The sequence below is a fragment of the Cervus canadensis genome, chromosome 26 (assembly GCF_019320065.1).
Source record: "Cervus canadensis isolate Bull #8, Minnesota chromosome 26, ASM1932006v1, whole genome shotgun sequence".
NCBI lineage: Eukaryota > Metazoa > Chordata > Mammalia > Artiodactyla > Cervidae > Cervus > Cervus canadensis.
In genome coordinates this window covers 34,538,501-34,556,125 of record NC_057411.1, presented here as the reverse complement: position 1 = coordinate 34,556,125, position 17,625 = coordinate 34,538,501, and the positions used below count along the sequence as shown (strand labels likewise).

The 17,625-nt window shown below is 42.4% G+C and overlaps 1 protein-coding gene across 1 annotated transcript in view; it reads left to right on the top strand.

The window, feature by feature from the left end:
• HPSE (heparanase) overlaps window positions 1–17,625 on the top strand; it is a 40,332-nt gene that overhangs the window by 9,992 nt on the left and 12,715 nt on the right. The window contains exons 2-8 of the mRNA XM_043448201.1: window positions 3,329–3,474; window positions 6,006–6,131; window positions 12,854–13,027; window positions 15,424–15,592; window positions 16,050–16,097; window positions 16,584–16,677; window positions 17,121–17,227. Of these exons, the coding sequence (XP_043304136.1) occupies window positions 3,329–3,474; window positions 6,006–6,131; window positions 12,854–13,027; window positions 15,424–15,592; window positions 16,050–16,097; window positions 16,584–16,677; window positions 17,121–17,227 (864 nt within the window). The remainder of the gene's footprint in view (window positions 1–3,328; window positions 3,475–6,005; window positions 6,132–12,853; window positions 13,028–15,423; window positions 15,593–16,049; window positions 16,098–16,583; window positions 16,678–17,120; window positions 17,228–17,625) is intronic.

Genomic DNA, 17,625 nt, shown 5'->3' with positions numbered 1-17,625 from the left:
GGAGACAGACAAAAAGGTCCTTGATACAATACTCTGAAACAGGTGACTTTGTTTACTTGGCAGAAGCCACAGCGTTGGGTTTTAATTCCGTTCAGGAAGCGGTCTATGTTTGACCCCTCATGCCCTGTTGTCAGGCTGGACTCGACTGTTCATGCACTTGGGCATGCTTGCTGAGTCGCTTTAGTCGTGTCCGACTCATTGTGACCCTATGGACTGTAGCCCACCAGGCTCCTCAGTCCATGGGATTCCCCAGGCAAGAATATGAACCTTTATTAAGCACCGGCTGTATGCCAGGTACTTGTCTAGGTGCTTACCTGGACTCTGAGGAGATTCTGATGAGCCACCGAGTCCCTCCTTTCACAGAGCTTAGCTCGAGGTGGGGGTGGGGGTAGATAGTAAACCAAGGAAACCCAGTAGAAGCTAATCTCAGAGACTGCTGGATGCTCAGAAGAAAACAAAGGCAGAGTAATGTAGTCAAGAGTAACTTGCGCCACCCCTTCCAGGAGCCAGGCTCTGGTGCTCCGACTTCAGAGGCAGGCTGTACGGGGCCACCCGCCTTGAGATCCCACAGCTCCTGCCTGCACGCGTGTTCCCTGCATTTCCCAGACTGCGCCATTTCAATTGCTCTCCCATCTCAATTGCTTGCAGGCATCGGCCCCACAAATCTAAAAGAACTTCCTCTGTCACCACACACAACCAATATTGAAATCAGGGACCAGTATCAGTGCCCGGCCAAAAAGCAGTGGAACGGGGCCAGCCTGAAGTGACTCCGCAGAAGTTCCTTATATCAGGTTTAGGGCTGCAACTCTGCCTGTGGGCTAGGGGTTCACTAGTTCACACCAGTGGTTCACATTAGTGGAACCACACTAGCCAAAGCACCAAAGCTGAGCACCGAGGAACTGATGATTTTGGTGCTGGAGAAGACTCTTGAGAGTCCCTTGGACAGCAAGGAGATCCAACCAGTCCATCCTAAAGGAGATCAGTCCTGAATATTCATTGGAAGAACTGATGCTGAAGCTGAAGCTCCAAGACTTTGGCCACCTGATGCGAAGAGCTGACTCATTAGAAAAGACCCTGATGTTGGGAAAGATTGAAGGCAGGAGGAGAAGGGGACGACAGAGGATGGATGGTTGGATGGCATCACTGACTCAATGGACCTGAGTTTGAGCAAACTCCAGGAGATAGTGAAGGACAAGGAAGCTTGGTATGCTGCACTCCATGACGTTGCAAAGAGTCGGGCATGACTGAGTGACTGAACAATAACTAAAGGGTAACCACACTAGTGGTTCACACTGAGCATTCACTGACCTTTAGACTGAGGACTCACCTCCCCTTTATGTGTCTTCTGAGCTCCAGACACACATGGCCAAGGGCCTGATGGAAATGGTTATTGGTGCACCACTGGTATCTTGCAACACTGAGCCCCATGCCTGCCTTCATCCCTGTCTCCAGTCTAACGCCTATTTATTTTTCATCTCATCAAATGATATTACCATCTTCCAAGATGCTTCCCAGGAGTAATCTTGGATCCTTCTCCAACATTCTGTTAAATACTCAAGCTAGTATTTCTAGGTTTCCCAGGTAGCTCAGTGGTAAAGAATCTGCCTGCCAATGCAGGAGGTACAGTTTCAATTCCTGGGTGGGAAAGATCCCCCAGAGGAGGAAGTGGCAACCTATTCCAGTATTCTTGCTGGGAAAATTCCATGGACAGAGGAGCCTGGTGGACTACAGTCTGTGGGGTCGCAGAGTCAGACACGACTAAGCATGCATGCCCACTAATATTTCTGTCTCCACTTGTGTCTTAAATTTATCCACCTCTCTTCATCCCTACTTTTGTTACCTGACCTCAGCCCATCACTTTCTTTCAATATTAACACGACCACAGTCTTGGTCCCTCTATTCAGTGACTTACATGGCAGCCTGGGATTCTTTTTTAAAACAAAAGTCTGGTGCATTTGCTTTAAATCCTCCCATGGCCACCATCTTATAAACCAGAACTCCTGGACATAGCAGCTCACCAGCCATCCATGATATGGTCCTGCCTGCCTCTCCAGTCTATCCTCTCCCAGAACCTCCCTTGCCCCAGTCTCCAGGCTCAAGCCACACCTTGAGCATCTTAAAAGAACTTGAAGTATTTTCGAGGGTCCCTGAACCTATGGTGGGTCCCGGCACAAGGAGATGAAACGCAAAGTGAGATTCATTCAGGGATGTTATCACTGTGGAACTGACTGAAATCCCCAACAGCACCAGAGAACTCTGGGAATGGTGGCATCTGCCAGGAAATCCTCAGAACCTCTTGAAAATAAATGGGAATGTTAGCTCGGACCAAGTAAGGATTCAGAAGAAAGTAATTTCCACTTCGCTACGAATCCAAATAAAACTAAACTGCAGGAAGGGGGAACCGGGTGTCAAGAAATATTGGCAATTAGATAGTTCTCTGGCATGATTTTCCAACTTGAAACAAACCCACACATAAACTAATTAAATGGGCCATTTTTGAGAACTCACAGCACCAGTCCTATGTGTTTTAAGAGCTTTCCAGAGAGCATGGTGGCCAGGATCCCATATGTGAGGCTTCAGAAATACATGGCAGCGTGTTCCTGTTACCTGCGTCTTCTGTTTTCTTAGTTTTGTTCACTTAAGTATTCATGACATCTTCATCTTTCTGAGAGAATGGATTATAAATCACTTGAATTCAGTTCTATAACATTCTGTACCATTCTGAGCACCTAACAGGAGTGTTTTGGGCTTGATTACATATGCATTTAGAATTTCTTGAATTGGAAGTGTTCTTGGTGGATAGGAATTAGAATCTTACACCATTCTAATTCATTTGACTTAAATTGAAAAGGATAGTTTTCCTTGGGGTGGAGATGGAGGTTGGTGAGGGAGAGGAGAAGGACTCATAAGTCTTTACGAACTTCTCTGGGAACATAAATTTTTGAAGACAATATATTTTTCAAAGAGACACAGAGTCATCTTTCCTGTAGTTTCCACTCTCTTGCGTCTTTTCCTCCATCAGTCACAGAAGATTATGAAGTCTCTGAAAGCACTAAACCCTATCCTGCTAGTCAGGTTGAAATATAAGCTCTTGGCTGAGTCAGATGCCTCCCAGTTGCCTTCAGATGCCTATAAGAGCAGCCTTGCAAATAGGAAGATTCCAGTTGAGACGAAGTCCCCGTTAGAGTGATATGACTTCTCTCTCCAGCGCCCTTACAGCTAGATGTTAGAAACTGGGTCCACCAAGAGAGAAGGGAGTCAATGTGTAGACGTCATTTTCTTGGGGGGAAAAAAAATAATTTTAATTTCTTGCTTGTCTTCATAACAGTTCTTCAAAGCTTCGTACCTTGGCCAGAGGTTTGTCTCCTGCATACCTAAGATTTGGTGGCACCAAGGCAGACTTTCTCATTTTTGACCCCAAGAAGGAACCAGCCTTTGAAGAGAGAAGTTACTGGCTATCTCAAGTCAACCAGGGTGAAACTTTTTAAAGATTACCCATTTATTTGAATTCGCTTGAGTCGGTCACGAGCATTCTTAGAGAGCTGTTTGTCACATCACCAATTAATAAGAGATGAAGGGTTCCCAGTGGAACTGTGGGGATGCCTACACAAAAGGAGGAAGCAGTGGGCAGGTTTCCTCCTCTTGATGTTCTCAGGAATGTGAGACGTGGGGGGGCACAGGGAAGGTGCTGAACACGGCTTTAAGAGAGTTAGTGTTACTCCCTCAGTCTTGTTTGACTCTTTGCGACCCTATTGACTGTAGCCCTCCAGGGGATCTTCCTGACACAGGGATCGAACCCCGGTCTCCAGCATTGCAGGAGAGTTCTTTACCGTCTGAGCCACCGGGGAAGCCCTTAAGAGAGTTAATTGTGCTGTAAACAGAACAAAGATCATAACTAAAGGGCAGAACTGCCTAGAGCAACCTGTGGGGAGAAATGCACCAAAACAGAGTATTCCCTGCTGAAGAGACAGCGCTGATTTAAACTCATTTATTCCGGAAAATGTGGATGAAAGGTGTAATAAGGGGATGTGGAGATACGCTCTGCGTCTAAGAATGGATTTTAAGGCTTGATTTGTTGGGCAGTGGTTCTCAGATTTTATTGACTATACACAGTCACCCAGGGGGAGTTTGAATATTTGAATTCCTGGGCGCCAGCCTTAGATTACAAGTTGAGCAAGCTCCTGCTTGTGATTCTAAATTTTAGGAGTCTGTGGGCTTCATCTGAGAAACACGCTAAGGCACCACGAGGATTTGCCCTGTGTCTTTCATAAGTGCTATACAGACATCAAATGGAAGTTAAATTAGTATCTTAACAATTATTGAAAATACCATATATATCTGAATTACAATAATGTATTATATATATATTAATGAACAATATTTTGCTATTTTAAATATTACATTTTTTTGTGGTTAGGAAGTGTTTAGAACAGTTAATCAGTAACTGGGCCAAAGTTAATAGAATAGTAATTAGGAAAAAATGAACAAAAGCAGGAGGGTTTTCTTGGAATAACATGTCAAAATATATTTAGACCTGGCCCTTTCTCCCCAGTCAGTCATATGCGTTTTGAAGTTCTCATAAGTTTACATAGGAGTCTGTCCATCATTCATCAGTTTTCTTCATCCTGGTGGGCAGAGAGGATCACTGGGATTATCCAAGTGCTTCTGAAACATCCTTATGAGGGACTTCCCTGGTGGCTCAGACTGTAAAGAATCTGCTGGCAATGCAGGAGACCCAGGTTCGATCCCTGGGTCAGGAAGATCCCCTGGAGAAGGGAATGGCAACCCACTCCAGTAGTTTTCATTCTGCCTGCCCTCTGATGGATGAGGATTAGAGGCTTGTGGAAACCTCTTGATGGGAAGGACTGACTGTGGGGGAAACTGGGTCTTGCTCTGATGGGCAGGGAATGCTACTCAGTAAATCTTGAATCCAATTTTCTGCCAATGGGTGGGGCTGTGTTCCCTCCCTGTAGTTCGGCCTGAGGCCAAACTGTGGTAGGGATAAAGATTGAAGGGAGGAGGAGAAGGGGACGACAGAGGGCGAGATGGTTGGATGGCATCACTGACTCAATGGACGTGAGTTTGAGCAAGCTCCGGGAGATGGTGAAGGATGGGGAAGCCTGGTATGCTGCAGTCCATGGGTCTCTAAGAGTCAGACACAACTTAGCGACTGAACGACAACCCACTCCAGTATTCTTGCCTGGAGAATCCCTTGGACCGAGGAGCCTGGTGGGCTACAGTTCATGGGGTCACAGTGTCGGACCTGACTGAGCAACCAACACTTTCTGGAACATTGTTTTTATGAACACAGGATGGATGAGGCACCAGCTGTCAGGAAGCCAGAATGTGAAGCTTCTGAGAAAGGAAGTCACGGGGGGTCAGCCAGTCCTGGCAACTTGAGCCTGGCAGCCCTGCTGCCTCATGATAAAGAAGTATGACAAGTACTATCCTGCCGGACAGGATGGGGTGGATTTGTCCAAGTACACACGCTGTGGTCTCGGGTGCTTTGATGATACCAGATATGAAGGGATACAAGTCAGCATTCCTTGTCCTACCATTTTGGCAAGAGGAAGTTGCCACAAAGCAGATACAGTCCATGCAAAGCAAATTGCTGTGTATTTTGAAAACGAACCTTAAGAGAACTGAACAATGTTTTGTCTTCCAGGGGGGTTCTCTAGTAATTTCAAGTTTCCGAGGAGCCTCCTGAATTGCTAAATAACTTGAAGTTATGTGCAGTGTATCTGTGACCAGTATATGTGTGGTGTTTCTTAGGAAACATGCCCTTTGGCTGTTTGTTGTTGTTGTTGTTGTTGTTTTGTGGTGATTGGTCAAGCAGCAAATTTGACATATGTAACAGAATACATCTTTCTCTGATCTTAGATCCCCAAACCAGAAACTCAGCTATCCTGCTTTAGTTCACATATATAGCTAGGTAAATAAGTGTATGGGATTTCAACCTTATCATTGTAAAAGTAGATTCTCTGAATTTTTCCTTCCACTTGCAGATATTTGCAAATCCGGATCCATCCCTTCTGATGTGGAGAAGAAGCTGCGGTTGGAATGGCCCTTCCAGGAGCAACTGCTGCTCAGAGAACAGTATCAGAAAAAGTTCAAAAACAGTACCTACTCAAGTAAGAAATGAAAGGTACCCTGCTGGTGTCCCAGCCCCTGAAATATTTGGATGGCTTGAACTTGGACTGAAATTTCAGAAGCCCTGTAGTGGTCATGGAAAGCTGCATAATCCTCAAATGTTAGCAAGAGTTAGTGGACAATCTTGAACCCCAAGTTTCTGTTTTCTTTATCTGACTTTGCCTACTAGCCAGGGAGTCATTCATTCTGTTTTATCCATAGCATCGATAGTGTATCTATATCAATCCCAGTCTCCCAATTCATCCCACCCCATCCCCAGCTTTCCCCTCTTGCTCTCCATACATTTGTTCTCTACATCTGTATCTCTATTTCTGCTTTGCAAATGAGATCATCTATACCATTTTTCTGGGCTTCCCAGGTGGTGCTAGTGGTAAAGAACCTGCCTGCCAATGCAGGAGACATAAGAGACTCAGGTTCAATCCCTGGGTCGGGAAGATCCCCTGGAGGAGAGCATGGCAACCCACTCCAGTGTTCTTGCCTGGAGAACCCCATGGGCAGCGGATCCTGGTGGGCTATAGTCCATAGGGTCGCAAAGAGTTGGTCACAACTGAAGCAATTTAGCACACATGCACACACGCATACCGTTTTCCTGAGTAGATAACTAATGAGAACCTACTCTATAGGTCTGGGAACTCGGCTCAGTGCTCTGGAGTGACCTGAACAGGAAGGAAATTCAAGAAAGGGAGTGTATGGATACCTGTAGCTGATTCACTTTGCTATAGAGCAGAAACGAACACAACATTGTAAAGCAGTAACAATTTATAAAAAGAATCATTCATTCACGAGCTAATAATGACCTTAACTGCTCTGAAGAACTAGGAAGTCAAGGAAGACATGAATACATTCCTTGAGAAAAAGTAAAATACAAAAAAGTGTGAAGAGTGAAATGTGAAATCATTCACACCTCATTGTCCATTCTGTTTCCCCTCCCAGAAGCAGCCCCTGTGATGAACTGTGTATCACTGGCAGGGCAGCTTTCTCGTTTTCTTTCCTGCATGGCTTTGAAAACACAGGACTAGCTCAGCTAGCCAGGAATTTATTTCCATTCATGGAAATAGTTTCCCAGTGTTTAAATAGAATGATGTTGTCACTTGTGTGTGGATGTGCTGTGTGCTCGGTCGTGTCTGACTCTTTGCAACCACATGGACTGTAGCCCGCCAGGCTCCTCCATCCGTGGAAGTCTCCAGGTAAGAATACTGGAGCAGGTTGTCTTTCCTAAACCAGGACATCTTCCCAACCCAGGAATCAAACATGTGTCTCTTGCATCTCCTACAATGGCAGGCAGATTCTTTACCACTCCGCCACCTGATGTTGTTACGCAGATTTCTAAAACAAACAAGCAATCCTTATCTAACTGTGAAATATATTTTTATCTGAAAATTGATGCTTTATACCCAACTAAGGGATGATGTTGCCCCAGATCTCAGTTAAGAAAATGTCCTGCGTAGATACTCTACAACTATCTTCTTTTGACTTCTGAAAAATAATTGCTCTTGAAGTTAAATTGGGCTAGTCAACATTTCTGAGAGTATATTTTTGACACTAAATTATTTCTTTGTAAGATTTTACTATAAACTATCTGGATTCCAGTGTATCCAATGAATTTTTAAAAATATTTTTTTATGTATAAGGTACAGGAGAAAAGTAACATGTAAGAAATCAGAAAATAGGTTATATGCTAATATAAAATGTAGTCCTCTAAATTATTTTTTGCATTTTGAAGCAGAGGGCTGTGGGGGAAATCCTCTAATCCTTTACTAACATGATCTATGGGACTTCCCTGGCAGTCCAGTAGTTAAGATTCTGCACTTCCAATGGAGGGAGTATTTGTTTGATCCCTGATTGGGAAAGTAAGATCCCACATGCTGCATGGTGTGGCCAAAAAATAAAACATATTTTTTTAAAAAAGATTAAAAAAAATAATATGATCCACAGTTGAACAAAATCTGGCATGACAGGGCCTTCTCAGATCCCACTCAAGGAATGACAGAAGTCCAAGAGGCCTGCAGCAGTAAGGTCTCATTTGTAATAAATCATCATACAGGCCTGCTAGAAGATGCCATGCTATTAGGCATATAGAGTCCCAATTTTTTCTTGGTCATCTTAAACATATGCCAATTTACCTTAAATTTTTCTTTAAAAATGTTTGCCACCTCACATGATCTTTTTGGAACCAAGATGGTAGGTTTTCAGCATCTTTTCCCTGCCCCTGGAACTTGGACCTTCCTAGTTTCTACACCAGGGGAGAGCCCTTCTTTCACTGACTGTGTTGCTGGGTTAGTATAATCCCAGCCACCCTATTGGCAATGCTACAATGTATGACAAATACTACACAGAGTTAATTGTGTTTGGAAATATTTTGACTTCTGATTTAAAAATTTCTATTTTAATCCGCATGTCTTAGAAACATATAGATAGAAATCTACTGTGTTTGGTCTGGGCAGCAACTCATTGTAGGGATAAGTATCTAAGAAGCTCATAGATGTTGCTACACTTGGTTCTGCATCTGTGGCCAAGGCTGATAATGTCTGAATAACTGAGAGTGGCATCATATGATGGAAGAGGTAGCAAAAATCTGTTGTGTTCTTTGCTTAGTTAATGGCCTGCCCCTTTGAAACAGGTGTCCTAGAAGCTCTAGGTAAGTTTTCTAATTACAGGACACATCGGATGCTGTGTTTCACTTAAGTAGAAGATGACAACAACATTTGTCATGAGAATATAAATTCACATTGTAAACCTGTCTGGGCAGGAAAAGGAAGCAGTGTTATAGGTGTAATTTTGGGTGTGATTTCAGAAAGGAGGATCCCTTTATTAAAATAATCATCTTTAATGAGCTAATTGTTTTCTCTCTTTCTTCTCCACCTTCCTTCCTCATTGTCCCACTCCCAGACTGGATGCTGAACCCACTGACATAAATGGAAATGGCACAATAGTCGGTGCCTATGTTTAATGGTTCATTTAGATTATCTTGGTCCCAGGGAGTTTTCCACCCTCTCAGACAGTGAGAGATAAGAGACTGGATAACGACTGGGAATTGGATAATTCACTATGAGTTTTCTTATTCTTATTTTGAGGAGGGAATAAGTTGGGTGAGTTTTATTTTATTTTTAAAATTAATTTTTATTGAAATGTAGTTGCTTTGCAGCGTATTAGTTTCCACCGTACAGCAACATGAATCAGCTGTGCGAATACACCTGTCCCTTCTGTTTTGGATTTCCTTCCCACGTAGGTCACCATAGAGCACTGAGTCCAGTTCCCTGAGTTAACACAGTATGTTCTCATTGGTCATCTATGTTATACAAAGTATCAATAGTGTCTATATGTCAATTTCAATCTCCCAATTCACCCCATCCCTCACAAGCCACCCAAACCCCCCCCCCAACTCGGTGGGTTTTTTAAAATTTATTTATTTTTGGCTGCACCGTGTCTTTGTCACTCTACCAGGGCTTTCTCTAGTTGCCATGCGAGGACCTCTCATTGCAGAGGTTTCTCTTGTTGGGGAGCACGGGCTCTAGGGTACGAGGGCTTCACACCTGTGGTGTAGGGGCTCGGTCATCTAGGCTCACAGGCTCTGGAGCACAGACTCAATAGTTATGGCACGTGGGCTTCATTGCTCCTCGGCATGTGGGATCTTGCCTGACCAGGGATCAAACATGTGTCTCTTGCGTTGTCAGGCAGATTCTTAACCAATGGACCACCAGGGAAGTCCTGCAGTTTTATTTTCAAGAGTGGATTTGAACTCTGTAAGATATAGCCCTTATCCTAGGAGACGTTACTGCTATAGAATGTGAAGCTACTTAAAGTGTATTTGGAAAAATGAGGAGATAGAGGAAGAGTAAGGTATGAACTGAATAAATACTCGGAAATGTAAACATTCTAGGTTTCTTGAAAATGCTGTAACTTTTGTTGTGGTTCTAGGCAATAACAGAGCTTTACATCTATAAGAGTTTTCTATGGTTTACAAAGGGTTTTCCCATGTGCTATTTCAACTTGGTTCTGTGAGGTAGATGGATGATGGTACTAGTTCCAGGTCTGTAGATCAGTACCTGAGGCTTATGCAGGTTGAAGGGTCATCGCTGATCATTCAGTCTTTAAGTGGGAGGGTAAGGCCCAAACTCAGGTATGTGATTCTTGATTGAGGACACATTCTCGACTTGATTTGCTATAGATGTGTAATATATAGCTGTGACTATGACAGTCAGAGAGCCTTTATAACAGACTCTAGTAATACGGCTGCTGCTGCTGCTGCTAAGTCGCTTCAGTCGTGTCCGACTCTGTGTGACTCCATAGACGGCAGCCCACCAGGGTCCGCAGTCCCTGGGATTCTCCAGGCAAGAACATTTCCTTCTTCAGTGCATGAAAGTGAAAGTGAAGTCGCTCAGTCGTGTCGGACTCTTAGCGATCCCATGGACTGTAGCCTACCAGGCTCCTCCATCCATGGGATTTCCCAGGCAAGAGTACTGGAGTGGGTTGCCATTGCCTTCTCCAAGTAATATGGCACTGTCACCAAATAGCTCTGTGATACTGGGCAAAGCTCTTTATTTCTTTGGGTGTCAGTTTTCTCATAGAAAAATGAGGATGGGCACCAACTCATTGTAGGAATAAGTCTCTAAGAAGCTCATAGATGTTGCCACACTTGGGGAGGACTCCATAAAGGCCCACGCTGTCCTCCACTCTAGCCCTAAGATCCCAGGAAGAAGCTGCAAGACTCAGAGAGCTTTCCAGCCCCCGATGTCTGTAAGTCCTTGATGACAGGCAGCAGTTTTGTGGAAGTGGATGACACAGCAAATATCAAAAACACCAAAAATAGCTTGCTAGTGTTGTTACCGCTCCTCAGCTATTATGGGCAGTATTAAGTTTATGGTTTCACTGCTATGATAACGCAAGTAGTTCAGGCCGAAGACTTAGAAACAAAACCACTTTTAAGGAGAAAGGGGGTAAATCTGCCAGATAGAGATTTTTTTTAAAACTAGGGGAGAGACTTCCCTGGTAGCCCAATGGTTAAGAGTCCGAGTTCCCGATACAGGGATATAGGCTCAATCTCTGGTCAGGGAACCAAGATCCCCACTTGCCACAGGACATGGCCAGAAAAGATAGAAATTTAAAAAAAGGGAAATGAACTAAAGGAGTGAGTTTCTGTTTAATAGATAACTCTAAAATATACATTAAGATCACCAGATGTATGCAGATACTGATTTAAAGATGACACTCAAAAATACATTGTTGCCAGGCTTCCCTGGTGGATTTATGATAAAGAATCTGCCTGCCAAAGCAGGAGACATGGAATTCAATCCCTGGTTCGGGAAGGTTCCACATGCCATGGGGCAACTAAGGCCACGTGCACCAACTACTGAGTCAGCTGTCTACAGTCCGAGCTCCACAAGAGAAGGTACCGTGGTGAGAAGCCAGTGCACCACAGCTAGAGAGTAGCCACCACTGTCCTCAGCTAGAGAACAGCCCGTGCAGCAACAAAGACCCAGCAGAGCCAAAAATAAATAAAATAAATACACCGTTGCCACTCTCAGAAAGAGATTATAGGCTAGCTAATGGTTGAAAAGTTCTTGGTTAAAAAAGTTAAAAACTTTTGGTTCAAAAGTTCCAAAGCTTTAATAATCCCTTTGTGATTCTGTAATTTTTTTTCACAGCACATCTAGCCCAAAAGAAATGCCTAAGAGTTTCAATTAAACTGTTAGGTTCAAACAACCTTATAGTAATAGTTTTCATCATGTCCAATAGATGTCGATGTGTTCCCTTGCAAATTTAAAAGATTCTGCAGTGCCCTCGTAAGTCGGGTTGCCTGGTTAAATTTTAATTTCAAATAAACAATCATTTCTTTACTGCAGGTTTTTTCAAATATTGTATTTGACATACACTAAAAACTATTCATTATTTATCTGAAGTTCAAATTTAACTGATGTCAGATGTCCTATATATTCATCTCCTAAACTGTCCCAGTAAATTCACTCCCCAGGGTGCCTTAAGGCCAAAGGAAAAGAGGTCAACCGAGGCTGAGGTGGTTAGAGAGCATCACTGACTCAATGGACGTGCATCTGTGCAAACTCCAGGAGCTAGTGGAGGACAGAGGAGCCTGGCGCGCTGCACTTCATGGGGTCACAGAGAGTCAGACACGACTTAGCGACTGAACAACAACAAAAGGCTACCTTGGCACTGAGCTTGGAAACCACACGCCTAGAGCCCTAAGCCAGTTTTTTAAATGTAAAATTCCATTTGTTAATATTTTGGATTAATAAATTATAAACATGATTTTTTCAAACAATGTTTTAAAAAGCTAATCAAAATTACCAAGTCATTTTGTGACTGAGTTTGTGAGTGGAGATTTTTAGGTTATGAAGAGTGGAATTTGTGTTGACTAATGAAAAGTCTGGCCTTGCATGCTGAGCACTGAGTTTCCCCAGTTCATCTGAGGTCACTTGAGCAAAACCCAAGTGTCAGACCAAACCCTCTGGTACGTTCCATGGACTTGATTCAGCAGCTAAAGCAAGTAAAGTCATATTAGCTTTTTTTTTTTTTCATCCAATTTTTTGGGACTCCTATTCATCATTATAAGCACTCATTAAGACTAGAATTCCTTCCATTTAACTACAGAAATAGTAATTCATTATGAGGAGCAAATCTGGAAGCTTTCATCACTTTGACATTCAGGTGCTGACCTAACCATGAAATGGCAACATTTTTCTTTTAGAACACTCAGTGGATATGCTGTACACTTTTGCCAATTGCTCAGGACTGAACTTGATCTTTGGTCTAAATGCATTACTACGAACCGCAGATATGCACTGGGACAGTTCCAACGCTCGGTTACTCCTGGACTACTGCTCTTCCAAGAATTATAACATTTCTTGGGAACTAGGCAATGGTAAGTGCCTCCCATCTCCAGAAACATTTCCATAATAAGGAGATTCCCCTTTGGCATTATTTGTTCCTATTTATGACCTTTTTATTAATAGCAAATACGCCTTTTGTCTTGGAATAGTTGTGTAAGTGCTAAACGGTGCAAGTTTGGAATTGTGGCCAAAAACTCCTTATGTAGCCCAGATGTTATTGCTCATCCCAGTTTACATTTGAGCACTTCCACAGCTCCCTTGCCTGCCAATGCAGGAGATTGTAAGAGATGAGGGTTCAGTCTCTGGGTTGGGAAGATCCCCTGGAGGAGGAAATGACAACCCACTCCAGTATTTTTGCCTGGAGAATCCCACGGACAGAGCAGCCTGGCGGGCTACAGCCCATGGGGTCACGAAGAGTCGGACACGATTGGAGAAACTTAGCATGCATGCACAGCTCCCTGATTCCTCTGGGATCTTTAGGGTCACGTGGCAGGTCGCCTGGCAGGTTGGACTCAAGCAGTTTACTTCTACCTTTCCATTCCTTCATCTGTTCTCCTCTTGTCATTTAATCTCAGCAACCCCATCCTGACATTCATAATAGGTTCAAGCTAGAAGTTCCAGGACAGAGTTCCCTCTAGGTCAGGCTCTTGAGTGTCTCCTTCTTCATTCTTTTTTTGCAAGGAACTTATCAATTCTAATTAAAGTGGGTCTTCTCTGGTGGCTAAGATGGTAAAGAATTCTGCCTGCAATGCAGGAGGCCCAGGTTCAATATCTGGGTGGGGAAGATCCTCTGGAGAAGGAAATGGCAACTCACTCTCGTATACTTGCCTGGAGAATTCCATGGACAGAGGAGCTTGGCGGGTACAATCCATGGGGTTGCAAAGAGTCAGACACAACTGAGCCACTAACACTTTCACTTTCAAAGTGCTAATTAGCTACATCCATTCAAATGTATTGACAGTGCTTTGTCCATACATCAGCCAATGGAACTGAAAATAAAATGGAAAGTGAGATGGTAAATACAATTTTGACCTTCATTTCATAGATGACCAAAGAGACACAAAAATGTGAGCTAAATATATAGCTGTGTGCGTACATCTGTGCTTAGTTGCTCAATCATATCCAACTCTTTGCAACCCCATGGACTGTAGCCCACCAGGCTCCTCTGCCTATGGCATTCTCCAGGCAAGAATACTGGAGTGGGTTGCCATTTCTGCCTCAAGGGGATCTTCCCAACCCAAGGATTGAACCCACGTCTCCTGTCTCCTGCACTGTAGGCAGATTCTTTACTTATGATGCTAGGCAATTATGAGTTAGAGAAATCTTAGAGGAGTTAGGATTTGAACCCAGGCAGTCTGGCTCTAGAACGAGGTCATTGCTCTCTCGAGACTTCTGTTCTGTGGGTAAGGAGCCAGACCTACCAGAAAGCAAGCAAAGAAGTGATACATATCTATAGTGGTATGTGTTATGATAAAGTCTAGCCACAGATTTTGGGGTTCGGTGGCTGAGGATAACTGACAAGGTGAAGCACTGAAGCAGAATAGAAGGAAGGATAGAGGCAACCATGTCTTAGGTAGATGCTCTGACCAAGTTTACTGAAGCAACTATGTGAACCATAGGTCATCCTTACCTGTCTCTGTACATTCCCCGCCCCCCCTATTTTTCTACCCTACCCATCCCCAAATCCTTCTGCTCTTCAGGGCAAGATAAAACAGTGATGTCATCATGTGTCCCTCTTCCTTGGGTTCCATTTTGCAAAGAAGGTCTGGTTTCCAGGGTAAAGCAGAAGAATAAAGTAATTTGGAAAGTAGATTAGACATTTTCCGTGCCTTCCTCCCATCTCTTCAGTTTTGTTACTTCCAGATTCACATGCATACATAATTTGCCTTTATAATTCTCAATAAGACTTTTTTTTAAAGAATTTATCTTAATTTTTATTTGCTATTAAGATAACTTTTGACATTATAAGGGCAATATGGAGCTTCAAAAAATTCTAACTAGTGAAGATGACACATGCATATGGCATTTCACAGATAAACAGTGTAAGCTCAATAAGACTTAATTACATTGTAGAAATGGGTTTTTAAATGCCTTCTCCCTGCACAATCTTTTTTTTTTTTTTTTTGCACAATCTTTTTAAAAGTAAATTAGGCTATTAAACACTCGGTACAGACTATCTCTTGAATATCCATTGGCTTAATGTACCCATCATTAATTTCCAACTGTTTTATTACACCCTCATACTTCAGTTATATAACTTAAATTTTTGTTTTCCTGTAATATATTCTTTATAACTAGATAACTTACCTTTCTTGACTTTGGATTCTAAGTTTTGGTAATGTGAAAAATGCTCTGTTGCTTTTATGTTGGCTTCTAAATAGAAAAAAATTTTAGGTGAGCATTTATTTTGAGAATTGCTGTCTTTCAGAACCTAACAGTTTCCAGAAGAAGGCTGGTATTTTCATCGATGGATGGCAGTTAGGAGAAGATTTTATTGAGTTGCATAAACTTCTAGGAAAATCTACTTTCAAAAATGCAAAACTCTATGGTCCTGATGTTGGCCAGCCTAGAAGAAAGACTGTTAAGATGCTGAAGAGGTAAGAGCTAGAGGAAGCAGAGCCACTTTTCTTAAAAATATTTTTCTTTGGTGGAGGATCCTCAATAAACCACCTATTATTAAATAATCTTTGGACTTCCCTGGTGGTCCAGTGGTTAAGATTCTGTGCCTCCATTTCAAGGGGCGGGGCGGCAGGGTTCGCTCCCTGGTCAGGGAAGTTCCACATGTCGCATGGTGCGGCCAAAATAAATAAATTAACCAATTTGTTGCCTGACTGGATGGTTTACCAAAAGAGCAAATACTGACTGGCTCAGAGTATCAAAGATTTTGGGGCAAATGGCACCTGTGATAAAAATTTGTATTAGAATTAGGAAGTTCGTGTTGCTTTATCCTAAAGTAATAACCAGCCCATTTCTAGGGAAAATAACTCGTGTGCATATATTGTGTGCATATATTATCCATATCAGGATTAAGTGATAATAGCTTTTTTTTTCTAGTTTCCTAAAGGCTGGGGGAGAAGTGATTGATTCAGTTACATGGCATCAGTAAGTATGTCTCCTACTGTTAATACTAAGAAAGTACAGCTAGCTTTACTTATGACCTAGTTTTCAAAACAATGTTTTCATTAAGTGCTAATTGACTTTATAGTGTTTAAAGCAGCATTGTACTAGGATTTTAATATTAATAAAGCAAAAATTTTAACTAATTTTAAGTAACATGGTGGTTTCTACAAGATCAAAGCACACTTTCATTTAAGTCATGAAACAGATAAGTGGCTAAAATGAATGTACTTGCCAAAGAACGGATAACCCACAATACCTACACTTGTGACTATGTTTTCTCAAGACAGAGTAACTGGTCTCCTCCCATCTTATTCTTGCCTTAGTAGAACCTCTACCTTTTTTTTTCTTTTTTTTTTTAAATAGCACAGGGGTGGGAAGAAGTAGAAAGGAGGGCAAAGGTTGCTAATTAACTTAAAAGCAGAAAGTAAAGTTTGTTATTTCTTCCTGAATATTTTCTGAATAATTCAGCTACTATGTGAATGGGCGAATTGCTACCAAAGAAGATTTCCTAAACCCTGATATACTGGACACTTTTATTTCATCTGTGCAAAAAACTTTCCAGGTAATAGTCTTTTTTTTTCTCTCTCTCTTTTTAATGTTAAAACCAAAGTACTTTGTAGTCTAGCTAGTCCTAAATTCTGTGGGTATATAAATTTACATGTTTTTTCAGTTTTAGAGAACAGGCACTAGGTCTTATTTACCTTCAGTTTCCTCCTCTTAGCATTGGGTCTTACCCATGTTTATTGATTAGAAATTAAAAATACTTCCCACAGCCGTTCAGTAGAATAAACTCTCATAGTCTGTAAGAATGGGGTTTTTGCATTCCTTCCACACCTAGTATTCCAATAAAAGTTAACTACCCAAAACCTAAATGACTGTGAACATATTTTGTAACTGTATTGGATGATGGGTCTGGGAATTCGAGGGTTTGAATGTGGCGTAATCTTTAGCATCATATTTGGTCCTCTTGCTTGCAATTACTAAGGAGATTTTCCTGTTCCATAGGTTGTTGAGGAGACCAGACCCCACAAGAAGGTTTGGTTAGGAGAGACCAGTTCTGCATTTGGGGGTGGAGCGCCCTTGCTGTCCAACACCTTTGCCGCTGGCTTTATGTGAGTGAAACTGCAGTTGTCTCAGGGACCGGATAGTACTCTCCTGTTCTTCTATTCAGCTGAAATAACTCATCGGCCAAAAATCAAAGACAGTTTCTATGGCTGAACTCCAAAATTCATGCCAGATTTTGCAATAAAATGATTTACTAAATTAGTTGGACATCTTTAATGGATGCCCCAGATTAATCATGAATGAACTGCTTTAGAAGTTTTGTTCCTTACTTATGGCCCATAACTATGTGAGGCATTCCTTTCTCTAAAGAAGTACATGGTAAAAGAGTGTATCCTGAGAAGGATACTGAGTACCTATAGCTCTATTCATAGATTCTCAAGACCGTTTAGAACCCGGAAGTAGGAGGTCACACCCGAGGGGCTGCCAATGAGTTTAAAGATTTACT